The sequence below is a fragment of the Pseudorasbora parva genome, chromosome 5, assembly GCF_024679245.1.
Source record: "Pseudorasbora parva isolate DD20220531a chromosome 5, ASM2467924v1, whole genome shotgun sequence".
NCBI classification, from domain to species: Eukaryota; Metazoa; Chordata; class Actinopteri; order Cypriniformes; family Gobionidae; genus Pseudorasbora; species Pseudorasbora parva.
Genome location: NC_090176.1, coordinates 41876998 through 41892978, shown reverse-complemented (window position 1 = coordinate 41892978; position 15981 = coordinate 41876998). Strand labels below are relative to the sequence as shown.

Below are 15981 nucleotides of genomic sequence, written 5' to 3'. Positions count from 1 at the left end.
ATTTATTAACAATTTATAATTTTTTTATAATGCACTCAAGAATACTTTGCCCATCAACCGAATAAATGCTCAACACCGCGTCAAAGGGACACGCGCTCAGATATAAACAAGTTCAACGTGCGTTTGCACATGACTGAAGGAGACGCGCTGCTGAAATGCCGCTCAGTGACAGCAGAGGGCGCTGATGAACTGCAGAATGAAGCCGGTTACCCCGGAAACCAGCAAACAAACAAAAAAAACGCCTGTAGTTTTTAACACAGCCATTCGTTTTTGTAATCTCAATGTTGTTCATCAAAGCACCAAATACTTAATACTTAAAGACTTAATAGGCTATTTATTTTCAAATTTAAACATTTTTATGTTTTAATCTGGACTACAACATACCCTAATAATTAGAACTGTTCTAATTATTTGTTATTGTTCAGTATAACTTTGAGATACGACTTCATTAGTTAACATGTTAATTCATTATTACCAAACTGACAATGAAAAATACTTATAAAGAATTAATCATTCTATGTTAATTTCTTAGTTACTTTTTAATAACATTAAAATCAAAATCAAAATAACTTTTTTAATGGACCTAAGATAAAACTAACAATGATCAGTATTTCTTAACTAACATTAACAAAAACATTATACTTTCTGTACCAAATGTAGCTATTGCTCAATCTTAGTTAATGCATTAACTAATGAGACCTTATTGTAATTTGTAAGCCTACCTGTTGTTCTCTAGCCTAATTCTTTTGCAATTTAATCTGTTTGAAAATTTTACTTTTACAGCTCTGAAAAAAATCAAGAGACCACATAACATTGATTTCTCAAGAGGGGTCTCTTAATTTTTTTTCCAGAGCTGTATATATTTTTGGTGCATTATTGTATTTAAATATTCAGTTATTTTTGTTCTTACAAAAATAGTTCTTAAAGCTGTTATGCTATGGCAACACTTTTTTTGCAACTTATTTCAATATCGTGATAATATCGTATATCGTGATAAAACTTCATCAATTAATCGCAACATGAAAAATTGATATCGGCACATGCCTAACTGAAGTCTTTCTTCAGAAGGGAAGATGTGTTCGGAGTTTTGCCGACCGGATACGGCGAAAGTTTAACGTGCTCTGCTTCACCTACGTTGCTCTGGTTGGTTGTAGCGCTATCCTATCGCGTGCAGAGAGAGTTTAAAAGACAACCGTTTATCCCGCCTTTTGGATTGAGCCCTGTCAATGGTGAGTTTCCAGACCAAACATCTCGATGTGGGTCTGGCTTTTCAGGCTAGATGAAGCTATCATAGTGTTTTTAATTAAGTCAATGTGCCACCTACAAGCATGTTAGGTGAAGTGTAGGCTGTTAGTAAAGAAGACGTGATACACATATATATTAGGGCTGCGACCACTAATTGATTAAATAAATTATAGATAATGAAAATAGTCGACAATGAATTTGAATATCAATTTGTCAGGTCTGCATTCTGTACTTGGAAAAACATCAGTCAGCCACATCGCTTTACAGTAGCGTTAGCCTACGGGGCTGAAACAGATGAACAATCCACTCGGACCCGCAGACTCAAAACTAATCCCAATCCCAAAGGTTTCCTGTACAGAAAGCATGGGATGGTGCACGACATAACACAAAAATAACCAATCACTCTTTGAGACTACTGTTTTCAGCTTGTTTATTTTCATATAAAAATATGTCATACAGTTGCTTCAAACAATGGTATAAGCCATTCAAAGCATCATCCAATGTAAATTGCGATAATCGTGATTACAATTTCAAGGGTATAATTGACAATTATGATTTGTCAAATCATATGATTGTCAAAATGACGCAGCCCTAAATGTAGGTTTAAAATTCTACATAAAAAAAAAAATCATATTTATGAAAGCAGTAACATAAAAGCCCTTTTGTTGGTATAGGCCATTCATGTAATATTAATTACTGTTCAGATGAGTGAATTTTGGTGTTCTTCAATACTTCATACAAGTTAACATTTTGTCCTTTTGTGTATTAACATTTTTTAATTTAGTTAATTTCTGCTTTAAAAATAGTAAGCAATCAGTTGTTTTTAGGTTTAGAATGTAATGTTTGTATTTTACCCCTTTTTTGTTTATAAAGTCTACAAATACATTCAGTCTACAAAATACATTCACTATAATTGTTTTCATAGGCTTTATATTATGCATTGTTTTGAGGATATTATTAGGCAGGATGTGGAATAACATTGTTCAAAATAATGGATTCAAATTAATGTTTTTTTTTTTTTTTTGATTTTTCAACTGATTAATCAGAAAAAAATATTGACCATAAAAATAATCAGTAGCTGCAGCCCTGAGGTACATTCAAATTATTATAATTTTTGAGCAAAGAAAATCCTAATAATAATCCTATAATTTCCAATATTAATGCATTTTTGTCCAACAAAAAGAACATTTCGCACTAAAAGTACATTTTAGTGAAGAAAATGAATTTCCTAAAACCAAGAATTATAGTATGTACCATGGTGTGCGATTACCATATCTATTTTTCATGTTAATTTTAGAATAGTACAAAACAAAAACAATAGTATTATCATGTAATCATAGTATTATCAAGTTGTAAAAATATCTAACTTCACTCCTGCGTGTCATGTATTATTTAACTGTAATTCAAAATGTTTATTGAAAATCATCAAAATCACGATCAGCAATTTAATTTTTTTCATGTCACTTGTGCATTTGGTAATAAAATATGGTCGCTTGCAACAGATGTTGTTTTGATTTACATAAACTAGTTAAATCTCAGTTTTAACAAATGCAAAGGCTGCTAAAAGGAGCGACCCACCACCTAATGAAAAAAGCGGGCAGTACCAGAAAGGAAACACAAGACAAATGGAGCAGATCGTAAAATGACAGTCTTGCCGCTTGAATTAAACTCAGAGCGCATGAGAATCCCTCCGGGGGCCCCAATGAACTCTCTCTCCCTCCCTGTCTTTCACCCTCTCGCACAACCTCCCTGGAATGCAGCCATATGTCTGGCCCATAACTCTGCTGCACTGTACCCAGCCAAACCAAAATAGGAACAGGAAGTGTGAGGAAGTGAAGTAAGATCCGCCACAAGGTAATGGAAGGCTCACACTGAGCCTTCATTGTGTCCCGCCTCAGTCAGATCATGTTTCACGTGCAAACAAAACAGGTACAGAATGGCAAAGGCCTGGGAACACCACGCCGAGATAATCCACAATAACGCGCAGACAGGGAGGGATTCCGATTACTGACCACATCCACTGACCCACTTCTCTAAGACGGTAACACCTTCCAACACAGGAAATAACAAAAAAGGGGATTTTTTTAAAATATTAGGAATATTTGGCACTTGCCAACGTAGCCTTGGGCACTGTCAATCCCAAACATGGAGAAATGACTAAGGCACAGCTCTGAAGCTCTGCCTTTCTAAAAATACAGTATAGTATAACAAAGTGGGGAACAGGTGTTCCATCTCCGTGCCAAAACTGGATCCGATAGTCCTGGACAATGTCTTGGCACACTTTTCACCGTGTTCCACTAAAAGCTAAGCCTCAGTAAACAACATTATCCAGTAATACATCTCCTATGCTGGCGCATTAATTAGCACCCCTAAATGAATCAGGTACTAAAATCTTCCTCAGCTCAAAGACCACGCCATTAAGATGATGATTACTGAATTATGCAAGCAGTCTAGATGTTTGTGGCCAGATACAAGTCACGAGTTTAGTCTGACTCCTGTGTCCAGGAAAAAAGGAATGCTCAGATTTAAAGGGATCCTTTTCCTTATTTCCAGGTTCAGACTGCACAATATCAGCCTGATTATGGCCAGATCTGTTTGATGTTGGGTAGCGCGGTGATTTGTAAATGGCAATGGGAGTCAGGATGCAAGAATCGTTTGTATCATCTCATAGTGCCGCAGTGGACGCTAACCAATGCCGTGTCTGTGATGCTTCATGATGTCACCACGGAAACACTAGCATGTTTCATTTTTTCCGGTCTTCCATGATGGGTCCCGTCACATCTGTGATTATGACCAATAGCACCACAGAAGCTCTTCCATACACAGCTTTCAAACATGGCGAAACGAAAGAGAGACAATGGTATTGGTGCTGCTAGGTGGAATTTATATAATGGAGGAAAGGTTTGTGGCACTATTGTAAGAATGTGGTGACCTAGGATTGTGATGGTGAGGAATTTTTAAAATCGGTTAAACGACACGTGACATCATCCTCGGCGTCGGAAGCAAATAAAAAGTGGGTGGGTCGGTGGGCACAGCCGAGACGCGGAACATCTCAACATCATGCCGGACGCCGATGACGCCGGGCCAGTGCAAATGCTGCCAATCAACCGGCAACCTCAGCCACCATGCAGTTCAAGCCTGAGAGAGTCCACCAGTGAGCAGCCGACACCCAGAAGAGAGAGCAGCCGCAGCGAGCAACATCAAATGTCCTTCAAACCAGAACCAACCGCAACAATTCAAACAAAAACAGTGGAGAAGCGGTGGAAAACGGCGAACAACATCCTCTCAGTGGCTCCCAGCAATCAGCAACAGTCCCAATTGTCGCTCTAACTGTTAGACTAGTCACAGTCATTAGAAAATAAAATAAAATCTAAATCCAACTGTACAGTTAAAGGGTTAGTTCACCCAAAATTTTAATTTATGTCATTAATGACTCTAATAAAGATTCAAACGGTCATGAATCAGTGAATCGATCAATGATTCATGACCGTTTGAATATTTATTTAAGGAACAAGGAAGAGAAGACAATGCTGAATAAAGTCGTAGTTTTTGTTATTTTTGGATCAAAATGTATTTTCGATGCTTCAAGAGATTCTAATTAACCAACTGATGTCACATATGGACTACTTTGATGATGTTTTTATTCCCTTTCTGGACATGGACAGTAAAGTGTGCATAGACTAAAATATAATAATAATAATAATTCGTTACATTTATATAGCGCTTTTCTAGGGACTCAAAGTGCTTTACATAGTAGGGGGATTCTCCTCAACCACCACCAATGTGCAGCATCCAACTGGATGATGCCACGGCAGCCATATTGCGCCAGAACGCCCACCACACACTGGTTGATTGGTGGAGAGGAGACCGAAAAATATAAATAACTTAAACTGTGTTCCGAAGATGAACGGAGGTCTTACAGGTGTGGAACGACATTAGGGTGAGTCATTAATGACATAAATTTCATTTTTGGGTGAACTAACCCTTTAACATGATTTGTGGGTGGAGAAGCGGGGAACAGACAACGCCAGCGTCCTCTCCCCCACGTTGGTAGGCCAAATGACCATTTCCGCCATGATCATTCAACACCAACACACCCCAAACTCAGAAGTCTAAGATCAAAGTTTCCTACTGGTAATTATGACTTTGTACTAGAGTTCATGAGCGCTGTACTTATAAACAGACCACAACCACTACAACACGACCTGAAAGCAGTAATAGCGCCAGCTAAATTGAGAGTACAGACACTAAAGACAAGAAAATCCAGGGATTCCTCTTAAGCATCAGGGCATGTAGAAGCAAGCCACACATGAAGCTGAACCATACTGCTGAACTCACACACATCATGTTTACAGTACATGACAGAGCACTAACTGAGTTACTTTGATGTGTTTCAAGTACAAATATGCATTTCAAATCATTCATTTAGAAATGAATGTGTAAAAAGATCTGCAGATAGCCTTTGCCTCGAAGACCACAAAAGCGTCATTTGACTAATAATCACCAAAAATTTTAAATCTGTCACCATTTACTCATCCTCATGTTGTTCCAAACCTGTATGAGTTTCTTTTTTCTGCTGAACACAAAAGAAGATATTTTGAAGAATGTTTGTAACAAAGCAGATAGAACAACCATTCAAACTGAACACGCGCCAGTGAATGACAGTTCCTTCAAGAATTTGTGCTCATTTTAGTGTTCGGTTTTGAATTGTGGGTTCATTAGCCTATTATTCTTAGTGAAAAACATGACAACAACACAGTACAATGACAAACTCCCTTAAATAGGCGCTTTACATTTCACTTTGAAACCAAATCTTCCGCGATCATCTCAATCAGCTCTTCGCGCTCGTGATGAATGAGATCTGACTCCTGCTGCGGTACTCATTCGGATCATGCTTTAAGCAGACACGTACAGTTTTTATTTGTACTGTTTGTTCTCTAACTGAAAGAAATTATTTTATTACTAGAAAAAAAACGATGGTGGAGGCACTGCCATGGTGGGCAAGAGATGTTACCGGTATTGAGTCTGAATACCGGTAACACAGACTATCGTAGCAAGCCTATTATGCAGGGGCAGGTTTTCTTTTGTATATGAATTGCAGCAGTTGCAAAATACATTTTCCATATCCTTTCATGTGCACAAATGAATTGTGACTACTCTGACTACCATTAACTATATTATTTCATAAGAGACAGATCATGATTTCAGCCACAATTTCATTCACCTATTTTTATGCACATTTTGGGACATTGCATAACAAAAAAAATGCTGGATGGAAACGGCAAGAAAAAAAAAAAACTATAAAAAAACCCACATGCTTAATTGAGTCTGAAATGTTTTAATCCGACAAGAAGATGGATGGAAACACGTTTACCAAATAAATCCCTCAACGTGCCAAAAAAAAAACTGACTTCAACCGACTGCCTCAACATGTGATTGGATAACTGGACTAACCAGCAGCAGGTCAGATTCACTGCACACCGCACAGGATCTCAAATGTTTTTACTTATTCTGAAAATGCTTGAGCCAAAGTTTGTCATCATAATGATTTGCTATAATGACCTCCCAGAACTGTCTCACATGATTGCATTCTCAAACACCAGGCATCCGCATTCAAATGCAAGATAACACAAGGGTGTTTATAGCGTTTAATCTGTGCGACCGGAGACAAAAATCGCTTGATGATATATGGAAAAAGATCCAGAGTGACTAGCCTTCCGCAATTATAGCAGCTTGTATTTTTATTACAGCTATTTTGTAGCCAGACAAGCCAGACCCACATCAAGATGTTTGGTCTGGAAACTCACCATAGACAGAGCTCAATCCCCAAAAGGGGCGGGATAAACGGCTGTCTTTCAAACTCCCTCTGCACGCGATAGGATAGCGCTACCACCAACCAGAGCAACGAAGGTGAAACAGAGCTTGTTGATAGATTAAACATTCGCCGTATCCGGTCAGCAAAACTCCGAACACATCTTCCCTTTTTAAGAATGACTTCAGTGCCGTTCTTTGTTCTTTTCTCAGAGAGAAGCTTAACTCCAAGTCTTCCAGAATCGCAGTCAAAGCGGATTCGAAAGACCGCCGCCGTTCGGCAGTTTCTGTGTTTACTAGAAGCACGCAAACGCAACTTGGCCGTCGTCATTATAGCCCCGTCCGCCGACTCTATACACGATGTGATTGGCCCGACCAGAGTGAGGGAATACAGCTCAGAAGGGTATTGAGAGTTCCTAGACGACACTTGCGGGCAGATTAAATTTGCTTCCGCTAGGGTGCGTCTAGATTTCTAGGCTATAGCTATTTTGACCACATGGGATGGAAACTCTGCTTCATTCGCAAATATTTTATGCAATATTCCAATTTTGGGCACATAGTGTGCACTAGTGTCTTCACACTTATTGGGAAGCTCTCTGACCGCTGTTTTTGTTTGAATTGTTGCGGTTGGTTCTGGTTTGAAGGACATTTGATGTTGCTCGCTGCGGCTGCTCACTGGTGGTCTCCCTCGGGCTTGAACTGCATGGTGGCTGAAGTTTGCACCAGGCTAGCGTCATCAGCGTCCGGCATGATGTTGAGATGTTCCGCTTCACGGCTGCTAAGTCTCGGCTGCGCCGCTGCTCCGTCTTGCGTTGTGGCCGTGGAGCGGCTTGGACTTCTGCGCCAACCCCAGTGTGTCCACAGAAGTGCCCAGAGAGCTTTGTTTGCCTCCTTCATCATAGTGCTGCGGCGATCCCCATCATCTGGTCTTCAGCTGTCATGCCTCGATGACGTCATCAGGACACTGCCGAATTGGGAATATGTGGCAATAGAGCCTCTAGTGCTGGGAGAAATGTAATACATGGAGTGGAGCACAGTGTACTGTGGAGCTTACAGAGACTTTACCATCAGCTCTGTTTTCTGTTCACCATCAGCTCTGTTTCTGTTCAGTTTTCTGTGTTGGTTGATTGTTTGTATTAGTCTATATTTTTACTTGTTATTAATTTTTTTGTTATTTTTTCCCTTTGTTGCACTTTGAGATTCTTCGGAATGAAAATTGAGTTATAAATAAAATCTATTACTATTATTATTATTATTATAAGCAGCATCAGCCAATGGTAAGCCGGCGTTCTAGAAGCGCTGCACTGTTTACACTCTTATGCTGCATTCACACCGAACGAGAATTGCGGGTAAAATTTGCTTCTATCGCGTCTAGTTGGATGCTTGAACATTTTGAATCCACCCTCGTTTAAAGCGAAATAGAAGCGCGTTCGAATCATTTAGCTCCGTATCTCTGCTTACTGCGAATATCACTCCATGTTGAATGTTACTGTCCCCATTTCATCACGTCACTTCACCACATGACAGCAGCAAGCAGGCTCCTGATCTAAGATGGCGCGGACAGACTGTTTTTCAACTCGGCCGTCAGACGTGATTCCGCTTCAAACGCATAAATGTAGTGTTGTCACGATACCAATATTATGGCTTCGATATGATACCAGACCAAAATACCTCGATACCTCGAAAAATAAATAAATAAAAATTTACTTTTTGGTTTTTGACCATTGCTCCTCTTATTGCTATAATAACGGCCAGTGTGAACATCCTTACAGAGATCACATTATCAATCATGTTATCATTAACTAACCTTTCACTTCTCAATAGGTGGGGATCAGAGGTGTAGTGGTAAAAAAAGAGGTGGGTAAACTATAAATTCTGGGTGACTGCATCGTGGTCACGGTAAGGTGGGCCACTGCCTACCGGTATGCAGCCCGATCTCACGGCAATTCGTACTAATGCGAGGTGGCTAATATGAGCACATATGAGAGAACACACTAGAACATATTCACATTAAACAAGCTGGAATCAAAGAATTTGACTGTTGTCTTAAAAAATTACTTAAGCCGACTAATCGATTATCAAAATAGTTGTCAATTTCAGTTTTTGCCAATTGCTAATAAGGCAGGTGCAGATTAACGACAGAAGGATGAATTTGGTGCCAAATATTTGAATTTAAAGAAAACTCAGTTTCTGTAATCAACAGAAGAAAGACAATATAAGTTGGACTGTAGTTTCCACAAGTGTAGCCTAATGGCTGCCGACATTAACAGACGATTTTGCTAAACTATAAAAACAATAAAACCAAAAATGTTCTATTTGAACACAAAATACACTGCATCATTACAGCTTTATTACAGGGTTTCGACATGCTCTCTACATTAAACCAGCTGCCTGTGATTAATTAATATCACAACAATGTCCAGAGTGCCTCTTTGTCCACTTGAAAAGTGATTGAAAAGTGTCACAAGCTGATTAAATGTACTACAAATGGATAATTGTCATTTTGAAAATTTCTGGATATCCATTTTTGAATCTTTGTTGCGTGTCGTTCATGAATGATTCGTTCATTTTGAACAAATCTTTAATATGACTCGGGACTACCGAGTTGTCTCAGAGAGTGAGTCGTTCATTTTGAACGAATCTTTATTATGACTCGGGACTACAGAGTTGTCTCAGAGAGTGATTCGTTCACTTTGTTTTGACTGCACGTGCGCATTACGCAACATATGGGTTCCGATTGTTCTGATTCTGAATCGACAGGTGAGATCTGAGTCTTTTGTTCTTCCTGTCAGTCCCATAGAGACGGGAAGAGAAAAGATTGGTTCATTTTGCTGAACGAGACTCAAAGATCCGAGTCAGTAAAATGATCCGAACTTTCCACTACTCTCACTGACAGTTGCAGCACGATATGAAAGACAACCAATGAAAATGAACAATATGAAACTAAAACGACACAAGCTTAATTTAAAATGGCTTAGGAACTGTAGGCTATTTAGAAGTGGATAAACTCTATTTAGAGGTGGATAAACGCACTTTGGAGGTGGGTAAACCCTTTTTCTGAATTTTGGGAGGTGCGTAAACGGCGTTTACGTGCGTTTAGCCTCCACTACATCCCTGGTTGGGATGACCAAAATCCTATTTCATGATACCAGTAATTTAATATTTTTAAGTGTAATTTTATAATTATAATATAGATTTTTAATTGTATCTTTGTTTTAAAAAAATAATCAAAACACGCAAATTACAAACAATATGACAAAAACAGTGCTTTATTTTTCAGCTATTAGGTCTATTTAACAGTAGCAAGTCAAGAAAGAAATAATCAAATATAAAACTGCTTACATAGTCTTCACTATATAATTTAACAATAAACTGATTCTTAACAAATATATATTTAGTTATTTAGCCAACCATGTTGTGGTTTTTTATTTTTCTTTGGTGTTTGACATTAATCACACAGAATGTCTGTTTTAAGACCTGCACAGATCTAATTACTTTCATATCTGAGACAAAGACATATCTGACTGTGTTTACCTCAATACTCGCCAGACCGTGCATTTTTACATATGTTTGACCATTCAAACCCAAATAATAATCCACGAAAGACCTGAATGGCGATCGCATGTTTGTTGTCTGAAAGGCGTGTGCGCGCGCTTCAGGTCAGAGTCCGGCAGCGCGAGCACGTCCCGCGCCGCGCTTTTTCTTCTCATGCGCGCATATTTCTGGTGCTTTCTTTATCATGCACTGCGCGTATATTTAACTCTTCTACTTTTGATGTTTAGTGAACGGTGGAAGCAGAGCTCTGCACACACATCCTGACACCTGCTGTCACACATCCACGCAAATTAAGAAACACAGCTCATATTAGCGCTGTCCTCCTTAAAGTACCGGTACTAATAAAAGTCCATATCATACTGTTTGTAATAGCAGGGTATCGCAATACTTTTCTAGTACCGGTATATCGCGGTGCAACACTACATGAATGCACAAAAAGCACCAAATAAAATCACTCGTGCGAGCAAGACACTCAATTTGCCTCTTTTACGCAAACTGGACATAAGAATGAGGTGAAATCGCATCCATCACGCCACGTTTTAACCATCTATCGCACCACAGGAACCCAGACAGACGTTAATGCGTTATTATATTGACTTAACATGGAAATCTCTTGCTCCAGACGCTAGGCTTGCGTAAGAGTCTGACACAGGCTAGAAGAAATTGTTGAATAAAGTCATTATTTTTGCTTGTATTTTGCGCGCAAAATGTATTCTCATCGCTTCATAACATTAAGGTTGAACCACTTCACTTGAACCACTTGTCTTTCCATCCTTTCAGGACCTTGAAAGTGTTGATTAAATTGCTGGCTATGGAGGGGTCAGAGAACTCAGATTTCATCAAAAATATCTTAATTTTTGTTCTAAAGATGACAAAAGGTCTTACGGGTTTGGAATGACATGAGGGTGAGTGATTAGTGATATAAAATGTATTTTTGGGTGAACTTACCTTTTAATCATTGGCATTAGGTCATTTCTCTTTGTTTCTGTTTATTGCCACAAGTCATTTCAGTCCAATATGTCTAACTGCTCTGTTTTTTGAGGGATGTTCAGAGTATAAAGAGTCACTCTGAAACTTAATATCACATATGGCTGTACAGTCAGTAAATGCTCTGATTCCTTTTCAACCACGTCATACTTGCCTTACAAAACAATGTGTTTCTTTTTACATTCATTAGGCAACCGGAGATGTAACTTCCCAGTTCAGCAACATTCTCTAGGCACATCACAAAGGCTTGTTGCACTCAATAAAACCTTCCCATATACAGTGCATCACCTTCTTCTACATGATATAGTTTTGATTTGAGCTCAAATATATAAAAATGAATTGGCATTTCTAGGTAAATGATTTGTGCTCTGGATCTTTGCTCTGTACTGAACCTGCTACAGGGAGTGGTTTTCTTTAAATCTCTAACAAAAACACAGGCCTGTAAACCATCTCCATCTCTGTGTGCGCAAGAGGGGAAAAAGGAGTGCTGGTGAAAAACACAGCGGTCGGAAAAACAAGCAGTGAGGCTGACTGCTATGGCTTTACCCGTAGCAGGTCCTCCCCAGGCATCATTTCGAAAACACAGTTGTGTTCATTACGTTCATTAAACACTAAGCTTATAATTGTCCTAACCACAAATTATTTGTCAGGAAATTAGTCAAATTTAACCAAATGCACTGCTTAAAAAGCCATTGCTGTCTCATCAAACATCAAAGACAGAGTGAAGTTTTTGGCAGAATATGGGAAGTTGTGTATGAATCACAATGAAACAAGTTGCTCCATGGTAATAGTCCGATGGTGTTTTCGAAAATCTGCTGATGAATAAAATAATAAATGCGTCTCTACCACAGTGAAGTGAAGAGTGTCATTGTGTAGCGAGCCTTTTTAGCTGCTGGTTTTGGTGAGCTACTTAAAGGTGCACTGTGTAGGATTTTTGCAGTAAAATATCCAAAAACCACCAGGCCAGTATTTTGTAAAATACTTAAAATATCCCAAATGTTTCCAACTATTTGTAAATCGTGATAAAATTGTTATTTTAACCAAGGAGCTGGGGCGTCTGAGGGAAACACCTGTCAATTGAGTCATATCTGCGTTACTCTCAGTTTCATTTGGCAGACGCACTTTACTTTTAGCAGTGTGAACAAGAATCACAGCAGCCGCTGAATGAACGCACAGAGTAACGTTATAACATCATTTTAAACACACTTAAATGTATCTAATATGATAAACAGCTGTGTTACCTCATTCTCATGACCGGAAAAGCTGAAATAGCGTCGGTGTCTGTGTCCCTTCATAATAAAAGTCCCACTGCTCGCGATACGTGTTTGCGCGTAACAATCGCTCCAGCGGCCTTGCTCAGGTCACCAACACTCGGTCCTGTTCTGCTTTATACTACAGTAATATTAATAAATCACATGAACATGATTTCTGCCTGAGTCCTATCCCGATTCTTTTCCACCGGCTGTGACGTGAAGACCACATGTCCCAAGATTCTGAGCTTAAACCTGGTGGCATCAAACTACACCTCTGTTTTGAATAGGCGCCATCTAGCGGAGAGAATAGTGTAGCTTTAACCGACAAAATCATTTAATGCTAGGATTGGGTATCGTTTGGATTTTTTATGATTCAGGTGGAAAAATCTATTTAAAATGGTACCGGTGCCTAAACAGTGCCTGAACAGATAAATTGTAAATAAAGAACCACAAAACAACAGTGGAAGACATTAAATATCTGCTTTTTCATTGGAAAAAAAATATTTAAATTGTACAATATATTAAACATTTAAAGTATACTTAAATATACAAGTAAACACAGAACACAACCAATCCACATAAATCTAAAATAAAACCTAAGCCACCTAACACGACTAAAATAATTTAACAGACAGTAAATAACAGTTAAAGTACTAATACTTTACCAAGTTAAATTATAACAATTGTGAATTATCACACTAGTATACACTTAATATCATCAAAATAAATTATTACTCTTGTACTTGTCACATTATTTCCTTGTCATGTGGCACACCGCAGCCACAATATCACTGTATGACGGATGTATCACTTATTTAGTTTTTCCTTCATTATTCAAAATATTCATGAACTTCCTTGCTATGTCATCAACTACCTGATATTCCGAATTCCAGATTCTCACGTGTGGAAGGGAACGTGTTGTCATTTAAAAACCTTAGCTGATCTATAATGCTCAATGGGCGCCAACAATTCTGCAACAAAATTGCAATTCAGAGAATCGGATCAGTCAGATTTACAACACATAAATTCATCCACTTGAAAGTCAGTGGCCAGTAAAGTGGGAGAATAACAGTACATTTTATAGTTAGTTACTTACACTATGTGTATCTGATATGAATAAAACGTCATCAATGTGATGTAATATGACAAATGCTTAGCTCACCCGTCTCTGGCTCAGCATCAGCCAAAGCACAAAAGCACATATTAACTTAGCAGTTGATCACATGTTGCACTGAACGTTCTAATCACACCAGTGTGATCGTAAGCATCAAAGGATTAAGTGTCACTGAAACAAGGCCAAAATCTGCATTCTGATTCGGTCCAGTACATACCAGACATATTCGGTAGTAACGATATCCAACCCTAATTTAATTTTTACAAAAATATTGCAGAATGGTTTGTTTCCCACAATTGAAAAGAAATGATCAGATGTTATTTTTCATCAATACAATGCTACCGCCTAAACTGCAAAGACCACCAAGAAGTGGCTTGAGAACAAGTCCATCAGGCCCATGTTATGGTCTGTCAGAGTCCAGAACCCTAGTGAATATTTGGTCTCACATTAAACTAAAACTAACTAAGAGACAACTACTTTTTTTCAACTACTCCTGGACAGTTTGAACTTTAAGTCATCAACACTGACTCTTCTTTCTGTAAAAAGCGGTCTGCAAAAAGTAACCACACGGCTTAAACAATTAAAGAAAACAAAGGGAAGGCTATTCGGTAATAAATAACAATCAGAAAAGAGAAGCTATGAAGTTATTGTAGCCACAATGTTTGCCTGAGAAGTCAAAAAATTGATTATAGTGTCACTTTTCATCTAACCTTTGACCTGCAGATAGTGGCCTATCTTGCTTACTGTGACATTATGACCTTTCAATAATTCTACCAAGAAGTTTGGACACTTTGCTGATTATTTATTGATTGACTGAATGATCTTAAAAATCTTAAGTCTTACAAACTTGAACCGTTATATTACACCACTTCCAGTTTCATTTCATAATTTAGATGCGTTTGATCCTTCTAAAACGTAAAAAAAAATATCAATAAGGAATACAGAGGTATTTCCAAACTTGTAAAATGGAAGTGTACTACTAAGGTTGACTGCACCTTACTACAAAACTACACCAGTTTCATACAATACACAAACAACAGACGTTGTACATTTTTGCATTTACAGTGACACCATTGCAAAAAGACAGACAATCTAAACATAAGAGATTAGATGACAGCCTGCAACCTGAGGTACTCATTATGGGATAAGTGCATTCATAAACATAATATGACTCAGACAGGTTAGCTGATGTACTACAACACACTAGAAGTAAACAAGAACTACAAAGCCTTCCCTCAAACGTCAATAGGGACTGTCATAATGGACACGCCCCCTCAAACCCTTCACTTAAGTATAAATAAAAAAAATAAAAGTTTTTTTGTAATATAACTCAAGTGTATGAAGCGCTATGAAACGAACTGTGTGTTGTGGGTTTCCACGGACGGTAACATTATAATAAATTAACTAAATGGATCCTCATTAAGACGCATCAACTGTCACCTTTCGAAAAGTGGAAATCATATGTTTTTGTACGTTATTGTTCTGATGTGCGGAAACGTGCGCTATTTAACTCTTGAGTTTTGAATACAGTCTTAACTTTGACGGAATGCAGCTTTGTATCAAGCGGCCACCGCGCGCCACACATTCATCAAATGAGTTTGACATGTGCCGACTCCAAACTTTCTCTCAACTCACCTCTGTCCCGTAAAGGAGCACTCGCTTCTTCATCCCTGCTCACTTGCGTGATGATCGAGGCGGACGGGTGGTCCATGAGATCCGTAAAGCAAGTAAAATCGCAACTTAAAAAGGGTTTCCGTATTAAAATCTTTCCGCTGGTTAAGATTGAATTGAGAAAAAAAAGGAAAAGACTCCCTGCAAATGCCCCCAAAGCTACAAAAGACTTTTACCGCTTAAGAACATTCATAATGCGAAACCATATTAAGCTGAATAAGATATCTATGTTTTTATAAATTATACGACAAAAAGAAAATTAAATAAAAATAATAATAAAAAGTTAAGTTCCTGGATGATAACTTTTCACAACATGGAGTTCGGCTCTGCTCTCAATTTCAACAT

General features: G+C 38.4%; 1 protein-coding gene across 1 annotated transcript in view; it reads right to left on the bottom strand.

Annotated features, from left to right (window-relative positions):
• ctdsp1 (CTD (carboxy-terminal domain, RNA polymerase II, polypeptide A) small phosphatase 1) overlaps positions 1-15981 on the bottom strand; it is a 41009-nt gene extending 25028 nt beyond the window's left edge. Inside the window, exon 1 of the mRNA XM_067444365.1 lies at positions 15601-15981. Within this exon, the coding sequence (XP_067300466.1) occupies positions 15601-15676 (76 nt within the window). The 5' untranslated portion in view covers positions 15677-15981. The remainder of the gene's footprint in view (positions 1-15600) is intronic.